The sequence below is a fragment of the Piliocolobus tephrosceles genome, chromosome 1 (assembly GCF_002776525.5).
Source record: "Piliocolobus tephrosceles isolate RC106 chromosome 1, ASM277652v3, whole genome shotgun sequence".
Classification (NCBI taxonomy): domain Eukaryota; kingdom Metazoa; phylum Chordata; class Mammalia; order Primates; family Cercopithecidae; genus Piliocolobus; species Piliocolobus tephrosceles.
This window is the reverse complement of record NC_045434.1, coordinates 30,255,071-30,271,846: the sequence shown is the minus strand read 5'-3', so window position 1 is coordinate 30,271,846 and position 16,776 is coordinate 30,255,071. Positions and strand designations below refer to the sequence as shown.

The window sequence follows — 16,776 nt, the reverse complement described above, 5'->3', positions numbered from 1 at the left end:
TTTATTTAGGCTAAATTAATTTATAGTGCTAATAGTCAGAATAGTAGCTACCCTTATGGCATGGGGGAACTTCTGGGATGTGATGTTCTTTTTCTTAATCTGGTTGCTGGTACATGGGTATGTTTCTTTGAAAATTCGTTGAGCTGTACACATAGGTTTTGTACTTTTCTGTTGGTAAGTTATACTTCAATACAAAGTTCAAAAAACAGTACTATTTTGTCTTTTGCTAATATTTTGCATATATACTTCCACAACCCAACCCTGTAAAATATAGCTTAAAGAGATTTCAGGAAGATGTACTTTTGTAACTAAGCTAGTGCTTATGAAGTTCACAGCATTTGTTTTGCAAGGCTATCTGCATTTCTGTTTTTAGCAAGCATTTATTGAATTCCCATTGTGAGTATAGTATTGCTGTAGATACAATTGGTTGTTCCTGCACTCTGGATATTTGTTAGGTGGGAGATTATAAGTTATGGACACATTCAACAATTATTTAAAAATATCAGAAAGACTGTGATTAAAGGTTAAAATTGGCGGAGCAGGTATTCTGTGCTACAGGGTGGTGGGAGAATAGGAAGTTAGATGTTCCTATTGTTGGGCTTGAGCTGGGCCTTGAAGAATGGATGGGATTTGAATATGCAATATAAAAGGAAAGGGCACGAGCAAAATCTTAGAGCTGTGAGTGAAAGTGTCATGTTGGACGACGGTGACAAGATTGCCTTATTGAGCATAGGCATATGCTCAATAGCATATGCTCAAAAAGGTCATAGTTTCCACAGGTAGGCTGTAACATAGGTAGAATAATAAAAGGGTTGAGTACATGTCCTCTTGAGATTGAGTTGAAATACTAGTGTCCCTACTTGAAACCTATGTGACCTTGGACAAGGTGCTTAAATTCTCTATACCTCAGTTTCCTTCTCTGAAAAAGGGGCCCATAATATAGTTCCCATCTTTTGAGGATTACTGTGAAAATTAAATGAGATGATATAAAGCAGTTACCACAATACCTGGCATGTGGTCAGCACTTGAAAAATGCTGCTGCTTTTATTACACCGTACCCTTAAATGCTTGGCTAAGATGTTTTTATTTTATTCTGGGAGCCACTGAAAGTTTTTATGTAGAACAGGAAGAGGATGAAAGTGATCTTGAGGAAGATTCAGCTCGTAGTGGTAAGGTGCATGTTCATCGATAGAATGAGAAAGGGACTAGAATAGTTAATATAAATAAGGAAATTAAAGGAAGGAAACACATTTGGGAAGAAAGAGATGAATTGTGCTTGTAGATTATAATTAACTGTCCACTTGAACTGTTTTCTATAAGCAATCTTATGTCAGTATCTTTTATTTTTATGATTAGATCTGTAAGTAAAAGGAAAACACAAATAGCAAATAATTCAATTGATCCCCCCATGATTAGTAATTTTAGGTGAAATTCACATTCCATAATTTTTCTTTTTTTTTTGAGATGGAGTTTCACTCTTGTTGCCCCAGTTGGAGTACAATGGCATGATCTCAACTCACTGCAACCTCTGCCTTCTGGGTTCGAGTGATTCTCCTGCCTCAGCCTCCCAAGTTGCTGGTATTACAGGCATGCGCCACTATGCCTGGCTAATTTTTGTATTTTTTAGTAGAGACAGGGTTTCACCATGTTGGTCAGGCTGGTCACGAACTCCTGACCTCATGATCCGCCCTCCTCAGCCTCCCAAAGTGCTGGGATTATGGGCATGAGCCACCATGCCCAGCCCATATTCCATAATTTAAAATCCATTTTTGAAAGATGACCCATAGTACTTAAAAATCACAATTCAAGGACAAAGTTTGCTGTAACTTTTCTGAGAAGTTTTCTGGGGCTTATGGGTGTGAGGTATTATTGGTTTCCTTCTTCATAATATCCATCTGTTTAATTTGGGTCCTTAGGTTCTTGGAGCAATGATACCTAATAGGTCTTAGTGGTGAAAAGAAATGAAAACTATAAAAAGCAAACTAGTATTGTGTTTCCAGATCAATGATTAATATTGGAGTTTCATAGAAATGTAGCTGTGGAATGTCAGAAACATAAATAACTCAATATAAAATTTAACATTTATTTAATTCAGCCTTACTATTTAATTCAGTCTTATTCAGAATGGAGTTTCATAGTAATGTGGCTGTGGAATGTCAGAAACATAAATAACATAAAATTTAACATTTGTTTAATTCAGTCTTACCTAGAATGTATATCACTTCTGTTTCTTCTAGTGATTAGAGTAGGAGTTACCTGGGGAAACTTAAAGGATTCAGAAATCCCTACCCCAAATAGTCTTCTCCATTCTGCTGAAAATTCCATTAGTAGAGATAAATTTCGTTGGGTTTTAGAGGTTTGGGGATTTTTTAAGTCTTCAATAGTGCACCATTAAAATAAATATATATTAATGTTCTTTTAGAGGGAATTAGCTAACATTTCAGAACTCTGAAGGTATGAAACAAACATTTATAGAAATGTGAAGGTGAGGTTGTGCTAAGAAGGAATGGAGGTAAAGGGAGTCTGGAAAGTGGAACAAAATAAACCTTGCATAATCCATAGTAGCCCAAGCCAGGTGCTATTCTTTTCTGCTACTTATAAAACTGTAAAGTTTATTACTGTTTCAAGGATTGGTTTTGAAAAGTTTTTTTCCTCTCTTATAATGGTGGCAGATATGTTATAGATATATTTTTCTAGGATTTTTCAAGATATTTTAAGTCAAATCAGCTGTCCCAGTCTCAGGCCTATCTCCTAGTTGTTCTTTGAAAAATATTGTAACCATAGTTTAAAAAATTGAATTGTCTTATCAATAAAAGTCTGAAATTAAAAAAAGTTAATCTATAATTCATCATTTATTATACTGAAAATGAAAACATTTATACTTAAAAAATTAATATATTCTTTAATATTTCCATGCTATTTTAGCAATCTGAAGTAGGAAGTTAGAAGTCTTTCTGTGGTTATAAAATTTTCTCAGGAAGGCTGGGTGCAGTGGCTCACGCCTGTAATCCCAGTACTTTGGGAAGCCAAAACGGGTGGATCACCTGAGGTCAGGAGTTCAAGACCAGCCTGGCCAAGATAGTGAAACCCCATCTCTACTAAAAATACAAAAATTAGCTGGGCACGGTGGCAGGAGCCTGTAATCCTAGCTACTCGGGGGGCTGAGGCAGGAGAATTGCTTGAACCAGGGTGGCAGAGGTTGCAGTGAGCCAAGATGGAGCCACTGCACTCCAGCCTGGGTGACAGAATGAGACTCTGTCTCAAAAAAAAAAAAAAAATTCTCAGGAAAATAAGACAAATCACAGCTATCATTTATCAGAGATGTATTGAAACACTAAATTAAGCTTCTGTTATATACATTGGTTAATGATTAGTAATCTAACACATTGAAAATAACAAAATACTTAAACATGTAGCAGTGATAGTGTATGTTGGGAATAGGTGGTCGGAATCACACAAATCAACACTGAGACAAAGGATCTCTTAGCAAGGCTAGTTTACTTTCTGCAGAAAGGGTGCTGCTTGCTAGCAGTCTTGCCACGTGGGCACACACGAACAAAAGAGACAGGGTCATTTATAATCTGGTGCGTCCATCCTACTGCTGTGTCCGGTTTCCATTGGCTGGAACAGGACCTCACATTCTGTACTCGACCTGATTGGCTAGCAGCTTAGAACTTCCCAAAAGAGGTAAAGGCAGAGGAGAACAAAGGAAGAGAGGAAGTAACTTGCGGAATGCTGAGAGAGGCAAAAATACTTCCAAATAAGGAAAGAGGAACAGGCTATGACCTAATGCTTGCTTGGACCTGTTCAGGCATGCCAGGGCAAATATGTAGGCTAAAATGTGGAGCTAAGAACAGAGTATATTGATTTCTTTATTATAGCTAGCAGAATTTAAGAATATTAGCACAGGCCTTTGAGTAAATTTTGCTTCTAAGAGAGGTTACTATCTATTCTGAATTAGACTGAGAGGTATGTCCCTTTGAAGAGGAACCTCTATTTCATTTTCTACAATTCCCCCCTCTTTTATTTTATAATTCCTCTTTAAACTTGTTTAACATGTCTTGACTCAATTGCTCTGTTTGTCCTTTTAAGAGAAGTAATCATTCTGAATAGGGTGGAGGAAAGTTAGGAATTAGCTTTGTAAGAGTGGCAGAGACAAGTTTTTGTATAAAACTTTGAAGGCAGGGAATAATACAACAGCCTGTGAGAATAAGTATACCAATAACAAGAGCTAACGAGGTGAGAATTGAAGTCAAAATCCCTTTCCATCCACTGAACCAATGTTCTATCTTTTAGAAAAAGGATCATTTAGTCCAGAATTTTTGGCAAGTTCATTGGATAGGGCTGTTAATCCTTGCAGCACTCTTGTTATAGTTCCGTCAGGGGCAGTATTATTAGGAATAAAGGTACAACATTGAGTTTCAATCATGATGCAAACATCTCCCTTTTCTACTAATATCATATCTAAGGCTATTCTATTTTTCCAGGCCATCTGGCTGGTAGGTCTTAGTTGCTCAGCTATCCCTTTGATGGAGTCTCTAGTATGATTTACAAATCATTGCTGATTGTAATATAGTTTATCCAGTCTACATTTTTATTTATAGATTTATAGTTAACCACCAGAACAATGTATATTCAAATCCTGTAGCTATTTGATTCCATGCTTTAAACTTATCTGGCACTCCTCATGGGACCCCAATAACATCTATGTAAACCTGAGATCAAAGGACTCATATGGAGTTTCCCTTGGTCTGCAGTGTCTTGTTTTTACTTTCTCAGATTGATGAAACGCCAGGGTGAAGGGGATAGTCAATTGGATTAGAGCACAAGTACTGCTCCAATTATAAGGCAGAGTATCCAGTAAAGGTCCTCCATAGTACCACCATACATCTGCTCGGGGACTGATGGGCAAGCTTCTGGATAGGCTTGAGTTCCTTGCATCTTTTTATGCTTCCAAGGAACACTAAATTCTCCCCCCTGCTGTGCAAGGCATGAAGTAAACTTGGCATTTAGAGGTGGAAGCTGGATTGCCCTCCAGGCCTGACCCTCAGGGTGTCGAACTTCAGGAAACAGCAGAGAGAGCTTGGCGTGATGGATTATCCCAAGCAGTGGGATTCTGGAAGAGAGCCACCATACAGTCCATGCCTGGTCAACAAGGAGACCATCTGAGTGGAAAGGGACAACCTGGGCCTCTGGTCTACTGTGTGCACAAGCGTAACAATCGCTTTTATTTAAAGTGCAAACGGAATATTTAATCCATTTCAGCCAGGTATTTGCATCTTGATATCCTGTCTCAATAGCTAAGGTCTGTCTTAGATATTTCACTTTCACAATAGACACTCTAGTTTTATCATTAGGTGTCGGAGTAACTGGTGTGGGATTGAAAAATGAGGATACTGAAGAAAGGGAAGACGGGGGAATAATGCGTATCTCAAAAATGCCTAGGGGGTCTTTCCCATTTACATCAATCCCCATACCATAGAAGTGAGCAAGGGCAAGTTTAGAGTCAGTTAAGGTGGAGGTGGTGAGAGAGAGGACAGGGTTACACCGATAAGGCTGACAGTTAGAAGGGGTAGTCCCTTTAGTGAAATAGATGAGGGGTTTTAGATTTGCACAAACCTCCTCCGTGGAAGTCTAACCTTGCTCCTGAGTAGTTCAAAGGACATAGTTCCGGCTACTACAAGGTTGCCAGGCTGTAGGAGCAGAGAATTGGTGTCTCAGCTGCAGGAAATCACAACTATCAGTGCTAGGAGTAACTGTGTCAGAGGGCTGGGACACAAATATTTGTGTGAAAAGGCTAGCTGTCATTGATCCTTCACATCTCCACAAGGTATGACAGAGCAAGCATTAAAGGCAATGGTCTGAGGTGGGTCAGACTTAGTTATATTAATAACAAAGGACCTAATAACAGAATAAGGAAAGGAAAGGAAGCAATATAGAAGGTACATGAAAATTAAGCTTTCTTTAACTTTAACTTGGTAGGGCTCAATCCTGGTACAGCAACCCATGATTCTGACGAGGAAGATGCTTTCTTGACTCGAGTATGGTGGGTCCATCCTTTCTCAGCTGTGTGGACGGCAGTCTCGGTGATTAACAGCACCAGATAGGGGCCTTCCCAGCTGGGCTCGAGTTTTCCTTCCTTCCACCCTTTGATAAGAAGGTGGTCCCCAGGTTGGTGCTGGTGTTCTGGAAATTCTAGTGGTGGCTGGTGCTAAGAGACCTTTGACCTTAAGAAAAGGTAGAGGAGAGACCAAGTATATAATTTCTGAGGAACTGATCCTTAGTTTTAAATGTAGGAACATCAGCTGAGGAATGTAAATAAGGTAATCCATATAACATTTCATATGAAGAGAGGCGTGTATCCTTTCAGGGAGCTGTCCTGATCCTCAATAAGGCAATGGGAAGACATTTGGTCCACAGTAAACGAGTTTCTAGAACTAATTTGGTTAAGTGGTTCTTTAAGGTCTGATTCATCCTTTCTACCCTCCATGATGAAGATGGATGCCAAGGGATATGATACTCCCATCTAATGTTTAAAACCTGGGATAGCTTCTTAATGACATGGGCTGTGAGATGGGTTCCATTGTCCAAGTCCATATTTTCTATTAGCCTACATTTGGGTGCTATATTCTCAATTAATGCTTTAACTACATAATTAGCTGTTGCATTTGAAAAGGAGGTAGCTTCAGTCTAGTGAGTGAGATGATCTACTCTTACCAACAAATACTTTAGGCAACTGATTGGGGTCATTTCAGTGCAGTTCATTTGAACGCTTTGGAATGGCCTTAGTCCTGGATCCCTCCCCCTTGGAGGTGATTTCTTTATGACTTGTTTGTTGGTTTTCTTACATATTAGACAACTATTTGTAACTTGCTTGGCTAGGGTATAAATTCCTATACATCTATGAAGTCTGAGAACTGTGGTTAAGACCTCCCTTATGAGAGGTTTGGGTAACATCTTCCTTTGATCTGGCAATATCCATTTTCCTTCTGTGTTCTCTTTAGCTTCTATTTTTATCTATTTTTATTAACTTTTCCTTTTTTAGTGGAAGAGAAGATGCGGACTGCAGTAGGGGAAGGAAGGCAAGGAATTAAGTGAAAGGCATTTTAGAAGAAACAGCAGCTTGTTTGGTTATCTGACCTGCAAGGTCATTTGGTTATTTCCCTGACTTGTGAAAGAAAAGTCCTTTATGCCCTGGGACATGTACAATAGCTATCTCTTCTGGCAACTGGAGATTGTCTAGGACATGAACAATTAGTTCTTTGTGGACTAGATCTTGGCCTTTACTGTTAATAAGACCTTGCTCAGCCCAAATTTTTCTAACTGTATGTACCACTCCAAAGGCATACTTAGAATCAGTATAAACAGTTCCTTCTTTGTTCTGCAAATATTTCAAAGCTTGATTGAGTGCAAACAGGTCACAGGTTTGGGCAGACTAATTATTGGGCAGTCTTCCTGACTCTACTTCTTCAAGCGTTTCTCCATCAATTACTGAATACCAATTATGTTTTTCTACTTTGACTATTTTGGAGGAACCATCTATAAACCAGTGCCGCTCTGTTTTAAAAGGGACCTCTCCTAGATCTGGCCTGACTTTTGTTTGGTAGTGAAATCTAGACACAAGTGTTTTTTAAATTTGGGTCTCCTGCCAAGAAACCTGCTGGGTTGAGCAACTTATCAGTAGTCAAGGTGAAATCATCGTTTTCTGGTAAAATAGCCTTATATTTCAAGATTCTGGAGTCAGTAAGCCACCTTCCTGGTTTTGATTTAAAATAGCTCTAACTTGGTGGGGTATGCTTGTAGTTTACCCCCTCCAAAGGTTAATTTTCTACTTTCTTCAACTAATACTGCTATAGCCACGGGTCTTTATCTTCCCTGTCTTACTCGAAACATTTCCTATCTTGAAGTTTTTGGGTGATGCCTGACTAGAATAGGCTCTTTCCCTGGAGCGTTCAACCCCCCTTGCTCCTTGCTGGATGTTTCTAGCACTCCTGGGTGCGGTGGCAGTGGCAACGGGGGAGAGGGGCTTGGCTGAACCTCTCCTACTAGAGGCTTCTTGCCCTCCCTTCCTTTGGAGGCTTGCCAAGTCTTTTCCCATGTTGAATCCTAGATAGGCCCAATCCCTTGTGCTAGGGATGTCTCGCCTGTTCTTTTCCCGGGAAGGCTCAATCCCCCAGATCCTTCAGACTGGGGATATCTTGGCTGTCCCATCTTTAAAGGCTTGCCAAAAGGCTCAATCTCTCGTACCAGAGATGTCTCGCCGATTCTCTTTCCCTGGGAGGTTAACCTTCCTCCTTTTCCCTTTTGGAGGTTCTTTACACCCTTCCTGTTTGTGTTCATGCACTCTGTCCAGCAACAGACTGGTAATCGGTCATGCACACACACTCAGCTTCCAAAAGCTGACCACCAAGGAAGTACTTTGCCACCCTCTTGCAGCTTTTCCTACCTTGGCCCATGCATGGAGTCACCTGGTCCCTGCAGTCCCACAAGCCTCTCTCTTTCCCTGCGTTGCTGAGAATCCAACTGTATTCCTTGCACCAGGTAGGTCCTGGCTGTCCTCCTGGGGCTGCTGCAATGTGCGGCAGGGCACCTACCCATGAGAGAGGACCAAAGACTGTCCCAGAGGGGAATGTTAATCCCCTATGGGCCACTAAATTGTTGGGAACAGGTGCTCAGTGTCACAAAAAATCAACACTGAGACAAAGGATCTCTCAGCAAGGCTAGTTTACTTTCTGCAGAAAGGGTGCTGCTTGCTAACAGTCTTGCCACACACGAACAAAAGAGACAGAGTTGTTTATAACCTGATGCGTCCACCCTACTGCTGTGTCCAGTTTCCATTGGCTGGAATGGGACCTCACATTCTGTACTCGACCTGATTGGCTAGCAACTTAGAACTTCCCAAAAGAGGTAAAGGCAGAGGAGAACAAAGGAAGAGAGGAAGTAACTTGTGGAATGCTGAGAGAGGCAAAAACACTTTCAAATAAGGAAAGAGGAACAGGCTATGACCTAATGCTTGCTTGGACCTGTTCAGGCATGCCAGGGCAAATATGTAGGCTAAAATGTGGGAGCTAAGAACAGAGTATATTGATTTCTTTATTACAGTTAGCAGAATTTAACAATATTAGCTTGGGTCTTTGAGTAAATTTTGCTTCTAAGAGAGGTTACTTTCTATTCTGAATTAGTCTGGGAGGAAAGTCCCTTTGAAGAGGAACCTCTATTTCATTTTCTACAGTATACAATTTTTTCTCTGGTACTTTAGTAAGTCCGGGTTCTTTTTTAATTGAATGCAAGCAACATTTCAACCCAGGCTTCTTTGGAAAATTTTAGTAAAGATTGTGGCAAAAAATTTATAAAGGTTTCCAAAGAACCATTTTTATCTTTAGATCATAGATTTCTTTTGTGATCTCTACATTTGACTAAGCTATATTTGCATATGCATATATTTAGTGTCTTCTGGCTCCTTCTTCTTTACTCTTCTTCTTTAATTTTCAGTGCTTAATTTTCTTAGAAGAAGGATGGTAAGACCTGTGATCCCAGATCTTGTATATCGCTGATGCTGTGGTTGCCACTCTGTAGAGTGTTTTGTCAATGTTGTAGATGAATGGGCTTTCTAGATCATTACCAGGTTTTTCTAATGAGGCTTGGTTTTTCAGCTAAAAGGGGAAAAACAATATAGATTTTATCTACATACAATAGTAGAGTTCAATACTATAGTATAGTTAATAATATAGTTCAAATTAAATTTGTGTTCTAAATGTGTAAAGAAACTTTATTAAAACAGCACACATCAATTATTTATACAAAAGGAAGGTTACTATAGAAGAAAGGTATAAATGCAGAGGAAATGTTATCTGTATGCCACATATATCATCTTTATCACCATCAGCAAACAATTTGTGTGTCCTATGTTTAGGGTACTCTCTTGTGAGAAATTATTTGATTAGCAAAATGTATTCCTTTACTAAAGAACCTCAAGGTATAATACCATAAAGTAACAGTCATTTTAAAAATAAGAAAACATTTATAAATATCTAATTCTTCTGAAGGTCAATGAGGTTTTGTTTGTTTTTTGATCAAAGAGCTTTTAAGGTTGCCTCTGAAACTATGGTGTCGTCTATTGGCAAAGTGGGAAATTATATAATAGTTTAAAAACTCCATTTCCCAGAAAGTTGTTTTAATATTAGCAATTAGTTTATAGCCCATATAAAAATTACATGACAACTTTTGTACTTAGATTTCTTAGATACATCTGGAAGGGTTCTAAGAGATCTCTTGTTACAGATCCTTTTATGGATGAGGCAACTGAGAAAGAACAAATGACTTACCTCAGGACCCAGACAGATAACTTGATTTTCCATACATTCTCCGAATGGTAGCACACTACTTTTTTTGGTGTGTTTTGTAACTTGAAGTAGAGGGGACTAGATGATTCTAAGGACCTTCTAATTCAGTACACATTTGTTCAACACCTAGTATGAGCAAGACACTGTGCTAGATGCTGGGGATGAATGGGAAGTTGGGGGAAGATTACAATGAGGAATAAAACACGGTACCCTCTCTCAAAGAAACTGGTAATATTATGTTCTAAACCCTTAGAGATTATGTAACTATTACTACTTGTATTATGAATTCACCTTTTTTTGGTGTTTCTTCCATTTCATCCACAGGTAATGCACAGACAAAACAAATAAGATGAAAAAGAGAGCTTGTGATAAATTATAAATGAGATATAAACAACCGTGAAATATATCCATGTTAGCAAAGTAGCAGCATAGTTTATCCAGAAGATAAGGCAGATGGTGAGATGGAGAACGCTTAAATTTCCAATAATGTACTTCTTCTGGAAGAATCTCCCATCCAACCTTTGTCCAGATAGTTCCATCACAAATGCAGAAACTCTCCCCAAAGAAGCAGATAAGCAACAGAGAAAAAATCAGTGGTAGTCCTTGATTAGACATCCTTTTTTGTCAACTGAAAAAAAAAGTAGCTAAAATTTAGCTATTTTAAAATAGCTAAATTAGCTAAATAATAAAATAAAATAGCTAAATTCCCTATGAAGGGAAGCAGAAAATACCATAAGCTATTAGCTAAAATGGTGCTTCAATAAAAGCACTTCATATAACCTTGCCAGTCAGCAAAATATGCCCAGCAAAGGATACACTGATGATCATTGTAACATTATCAGTCATAGTGACTCAGGGGTAAGTTCAGTGACATCATAAAGAACCACATTGGAACTAAAAGGTGTCACCTGACCAATCACATTGAGTTTCTTAAAGATACTTTTTTTTTGTTGTGTTGTTGTTTTGCCAGAATGGTTTCAGCTTCTTCAATTTTCCTTAAAATGAACACTTTACTAATATTTTGTCAGCTAATAAATTCAACTGTAGTCATATTAATAGAATCTTATGGAAATAATTTACTCATATCACCTCTAACCTTTCTTCTGAAGCACTGCAGTTTTACATTTACTTAAAAAATAGTATACCACTTCACATAACCTAGTATCTGCTTTTATTTTTTTGTTTGGGAATGTCCTTCCCTTCAAATAGTTCAACAAATATTGAGTGCCTATCCCTTATAATATATTCCTGTGGTGGTGATGTGGTCCTATCAGGTAGTGGGTAAGGGGTGAGGAAGGTGGCATGGTGTATGATGAAAAGATGGGACGTAGAACTTGCCTTTAAGGAGTGTACAATCTGGAGGTAAAAGCAAAAACCAATGTAATAATTTAAATGATTCTGATTTTATTATAAAAAATAAATATAAAAATAAATATAAAAAATTATAAGTAAATAAAATTATAAACACATAACTGTTGAGAGGGCAATGAGTTCCACTTGGGGGAATTAGGAAATTTTGCAGAAAAAGATATGTGAGTGGGCTTTAAAGAATGAGTAGAATTTTTGTAGGCAGCAGTGTAGAGAGGATATCTAAGACTGGGGAAACATAATAAGCAAAGACATTTTGTGTAAGCATTCATATAACAAATATTTGTTGAGTGCTGACTGTGTGCTAAACACTGTTCTAGGAGCTGAGAATACGTACACAGTGTAGCCCAAAACAGAATCATTAACCTTCATAGAGTTTACTTTCTAGTAGGGGGATACAGAAAATAATTGTATCTATCTAAATCTATGTGTCTGTATCTGTGGAGTGCTATGGTGATATGATATGTCATTGTAGTTTTGATTTGCATTTCTCTGGATGATCAGCGATGTTGAGCACCTTTTCATTTACTGGTTGCTATTTTGTATGTCTTTTGAGAAATGTCTATTCACATCTTTTGCCCATTTAAAAAATAGGATTATTAGATTTTTTTCCTATTGAGTTGTTAGAGCTCCTTATATATTCTGGTTATTAATCCCTTGTCATATGGGTAGTTTTCTTCCATTCTGTGGGTTGTCTCTTCATTTTATTGATTGTTTCCTTTGCTGCGCAGAAGCTTTTTCATGTCATAATCCCATTTGTTGATTTTTTTCTTTGGTTGCCTCTGCTTGTAGGGTATTACTGAAAAAATCTTTGCCCAGACCAGTATCCTGGAGAGTTTCCCTGTTGGGAGAACCCGCTCCCAATAGTTAACGTGGGTTCTTTTCTATTTCCTAGGTGTCTTGGCTGGTTTGAGAAATAAAGGGAAAGAGTACAAGAGAGAAAAATTTTAAAGCTGGGTGTCTGGGGGAGACATCACACGTTGGCAGGTTCCGTGATGTTCCCCAAGCCATAAAACCAGCAAGCTTTTATTAGCGATTTTCAAAAGGGGAGGGAGTGCACCAATAGGGTGTGAGTCACAGAGATCACATACTTCACAAGGTAATAAAATATCACAAAGCAAGTGGAGGCAGGGCGAGACCACAGGACCACAGGATGGGGCGAAATTAAAATTGCTAATGAAGTTTCAGGCACGCATTGTCATTGATAACATCTTATCAGGAGACAGGGTTTGAGAGCAGATAACCTGTCTGACCAAAATTTATTAGGTGGGAATTTCCTCCCCCTAATAAGCCTGGGAGCGCTACAGGAGACCGGTGCTTAGTTCATCCCTTCAGCTTCGACCATAAAAGGCAGCCGCCTTAAGGGGTCCGTTCATAGACCTACCCTCAGGGCACATTCTCTTTCTCAGGGATGTTCCTTGCTGAGAAAAATAATTCAGCGATATTTCTCCTATTTGCATTTGAAAGAAGAGAAATATGGCTCTGTTCCACCTGGCTCACCTGCACAGTCAGGCTCCAAGTCTTATCTCCCTTGTTCCCTGAAGATTGCTGTTATCCTGTTCTTTTTTCAAGGTGCCCAGATTTCATACTGTTCAAACACACATGCTCTACAAACAATTTGTGCAGTTAACACAATCATCACAGGGTTCTGAGGTGACATATATCCTCCTCAGCTTATGAAGAAAATGACGGGATTAGGAGATTAAAGACAGGCATGGGAAATCACAAGGGTATTGATTGGGGAAGTGATAAATGTCCATGAAATCTTCACAATTTATGTTCAGAGATTGCGGTAAAGACAGGCGTAAGAAATTATAAGAGTATTAATTTGGGGAACTAATAAATGTCCATGAAATCTTCACAATTTATTTCTTCTGCCGTGGCTTCAGCCGGTCCCTCCGTTGGGGGTCCCTGACTTCCCGCAACATTTCTCAAATGTTTTCTTATAGTAGTTTCATAGTTTGAGGTCTTATATTTAAGTCTTTAATTCAGTTTGATTTAATTTTTGTATGTGGTGAGAGATGGGGTCTAGTTTCTTCTGCTTATGGATATCCAGTTTTCCCAGCACCATTGATTGAAGAGACTGTCCTTTCCCCAATGTATGCTCTTGGCATCTTTGTCAAAAGTGAGTTCACTATAGATTTATGGATTTATTTCTAGGTTCTTCATTCTGTTCCATTGGTCTGTGTGCCTGTTTTTAGGCCAGTCCCATGCTGTTTTGGTTACTATAGCTCTATAGTATAATTTGAAGTCAAGTAATGTGATTCCTTCAGTTTTTTTGTTTTTGTTTTGCTCAGGATGTCTTTGGCTATTCTGGGTCTTTTTGGTTCCATAAAAATTTTAGTATTGTTTTTTCTATTTCTGCAAAGCATATCATTAGTATTTTGATACCAATGTATTGAATCTGTACATTGCTTTGGGTAGTATGAGCATTTTAACAATATCGATTCTTCCAATCTATGAACATGGAATGTCTTTCCATTTTTTGTGTCCTCTTCAGTTTCTTGCATCAGTCTTTTATAGTTTTCATTATAGAGATTTTTCACTTTTTGGGTTAAGTTTATTCCTAAGTATTTTATTTTCTTTGTATGTATTGTAAATGGGGTTACTTTCTTGATTTTTTTTTTTTTTTCAGATTGTTCACTGTTGGCCTATAGAAATACTACTGATTTTTGCATGTTGATTTTGTATCCCGCAATTTTACTGAATTTGTTTATCAGTTCTAATAATTTTTTTGGTGGAGTCTTTACACTTTTCCAAATATAAAATTATATCAGCTGGAATCAAGGATAATTTTACTTCCTCCTTTCCAATTTGGATGCCCTTTATTTTCTTCTCTGATTGCTCTAGGTAAGACTTCCAACACTACATTGAATAACAGTGGTGAAAGTGGGCATTCTTGTCTTATTCCAGATTTTAAAGGAAAAGCTTTCAGTTTTTCCTGTTCTACATTACACCAGCTGTGGGTCTGTCATATGTGGCTTTTATTGTGTTGATGTATGTTCCTACTATACCCAGTTTTTTGGGGGCTTTTACATGAAGCAATATTAAATTTTAGCCTCAATTAAAATGATCATATGGTTGTGTCCTTCATTCTGTTGATATGATGTATCACATTAGTTGATTTGCATTTGTTGAAACATCCTTGCATCCTTGGGATAAATGTCACTTGGTCATGATGATAGTCATGATGAATGATCTTTTAAATGTGTGGTTGAATTCAGTTTGCTAGCATTTTGTTGAGGATTTTTCCATCAGTGTTCATCAGGGAGATTGGCTTGTAGTTTTGAGGTTTTTTTTTTTTTTTTTTTTTTTAAATGTATCTTCATCTGGTTTTGGTATCAGGGTAATAATGGCTCTGTAAAATGTATTTGGAAGTATTTCCTCCTTCTCTATTTTTCAGAATAGTTTGAGTAGGAATCGTATTAGTTCTTTAAGTGTTTGGTAAAACAGCATGAAGCTATTGGGTCCTGGGCTTTTCTTTGCTTGGAGGCTTTTTATTACAGCTTTCATCTCGTTACTTGTTATTGGTTTATTCAGGTTTTGGATTTCTTCATGGTTTAAACTTATAGGTTGTATGTGTCTAGAACTTTATCCATTTATCTTAAGTTTTCCAATTTATTGGCATATATTTGCTCATAGTAGCCTCTAATGATCTTTTGAATTTCTGTGGAATTGGTTGTAATTTCTTCTTTTTCATTTTTTCTGATTTTTAAAATTTGGGCCTTTATTTCTTAGTCTGGCTAATAGTTTGCCAATTTTGTTTATCTTTTCAAAAAACCAACTTTTCATTTCATTGATCTTTTGAAATTTTTTTAAAATTTCAATTTCATTAATTTTTGTTAGGATCTTTTTTATTTATTTTGTTCTACTAATTTTGGGTTTGGTTTGCTCTTGGTTTTCTAGTTCTTTAAGATGTATTGTTAAGGTGTTTATTTGAAGTTTTTGTATTTTTTTAATGTAGGCGTTTATTGCTATAAACTTTCCTCTTAGTATTGCTTTCATTGCATTCCATAGTTTTGGTATATTGTGTTTCTATTTTCATTTGTTGCAAGAATTTAAAAAATTTCCTTCTTATTAGTAATTTCTTCATTGACACACTGTTCATTCAGAAGCATACTGTTTCATTTCTATGTGCTGTATAGTTTCCAAAATTCCTCTTGTTATTAATTTCTAGCTTTATTCCATTGTGGTCAGAGAAAATGCTTGATATAATTTTAATTTTTTTTGAAACTTTTAAGACTTTTTTTGTGGCCTAATATATGGTCTGTCCTTGAGAATGATCCATGTGCCGAGTAGAAAAATGTGCCTTGTGCAGTCATTGAATGAAATGTTCTGTAAATATCTAGTAGGTCCATTTGGTCGGTAGTGCAAATTAAGTCCGATGTTTCTTTTTTAATGTTCTGTCTGGATGATCTGTCCAGTGCTGAAAGTGGGGTGTTGAAGTCTCCACCTATTATTGTATTGGGGTCTATCTCTCTCTCTCTCTCTCTTTAGCTCTAATAATATTTGCTTTAAATATCTGGGTGCTCCAATGTTGGGTGCATGTATATTCCCAGCTGTTATATCCTCTTGCTAAAGTGACCCCTCTATTATTATATATGACCTTCTTTGTCTCTTTCATAGTTTTTTTCTTGAAATCTATTTTGTCTGATGTAAGTGTACTACTCCTGCTCTTTATTGGTTTCCATTGGCATGGAATATCTTTTTTTATCCTTTTATTTTCCACCTATGTGTGTCTTTATAGGTGAAGTGTGTTTCTTATATGTAACAGATAATTGGATCTTTGATTTTTATCTCTTCAACCACTCTATGTCTTTTGATTGGAGAGTTTAGTCTATTTACATTCAGTGTTATTATTGGTTAAGTAAGGACTTATTCCTGCCAGTTTGCTATTTGTTTTCTGGTTGTTTTGGGGTCTTATATTCCTTCTTTCCTTCCTTCCTGTCTTCCTTTTAGTGAAGGTGATTTTCTCTGGTAGTATGTTTTAATCTCTTGCTTTTTATTTTTTGTGTCTCTGTTTTTTTTTTTTTTTTTTTTTTTTTTTTTTTTTTTTTTTTTTTTT

At 37.4% G+C, this 16,776-nt stretch overlaps 2 protein-coding genes across 3 annotated transcripts in view; one reads left to right on the top strand and one right to left on the bottom strand.

Annotated features, from left to right (window-relative positions):
- ANKRD45 (ankyrin repeat domain 45) overlaps positions 1 to 16,776 on the top strand; it is a 51,730-nt gene that overhangs the window by 24,341 nt on the left and 10,613 nt on the right. The window lies entirely within an intron of this gene.
- Positions 9,347 to 11,171, bottom strand: TEX50 (testis expressed 50). The gene is made up of 2 exons (XM_023207034.1): positions 10,635 to 11,171; positions 9,347 to 9,653 (listed from the first exon to the last, which is right to left on the bottom strand). Exons 1-2 carry the CDS (start codon positions 10,956 to 10,958, stop codon positions 9,489 to 9,491), a joined length of 489 nt encoding a protein of 162 aa, XP_023062802.1. The 5' UTR covers positions 10,959 to 11,171; the 3' UTR covers positions 9,347 to 9,488.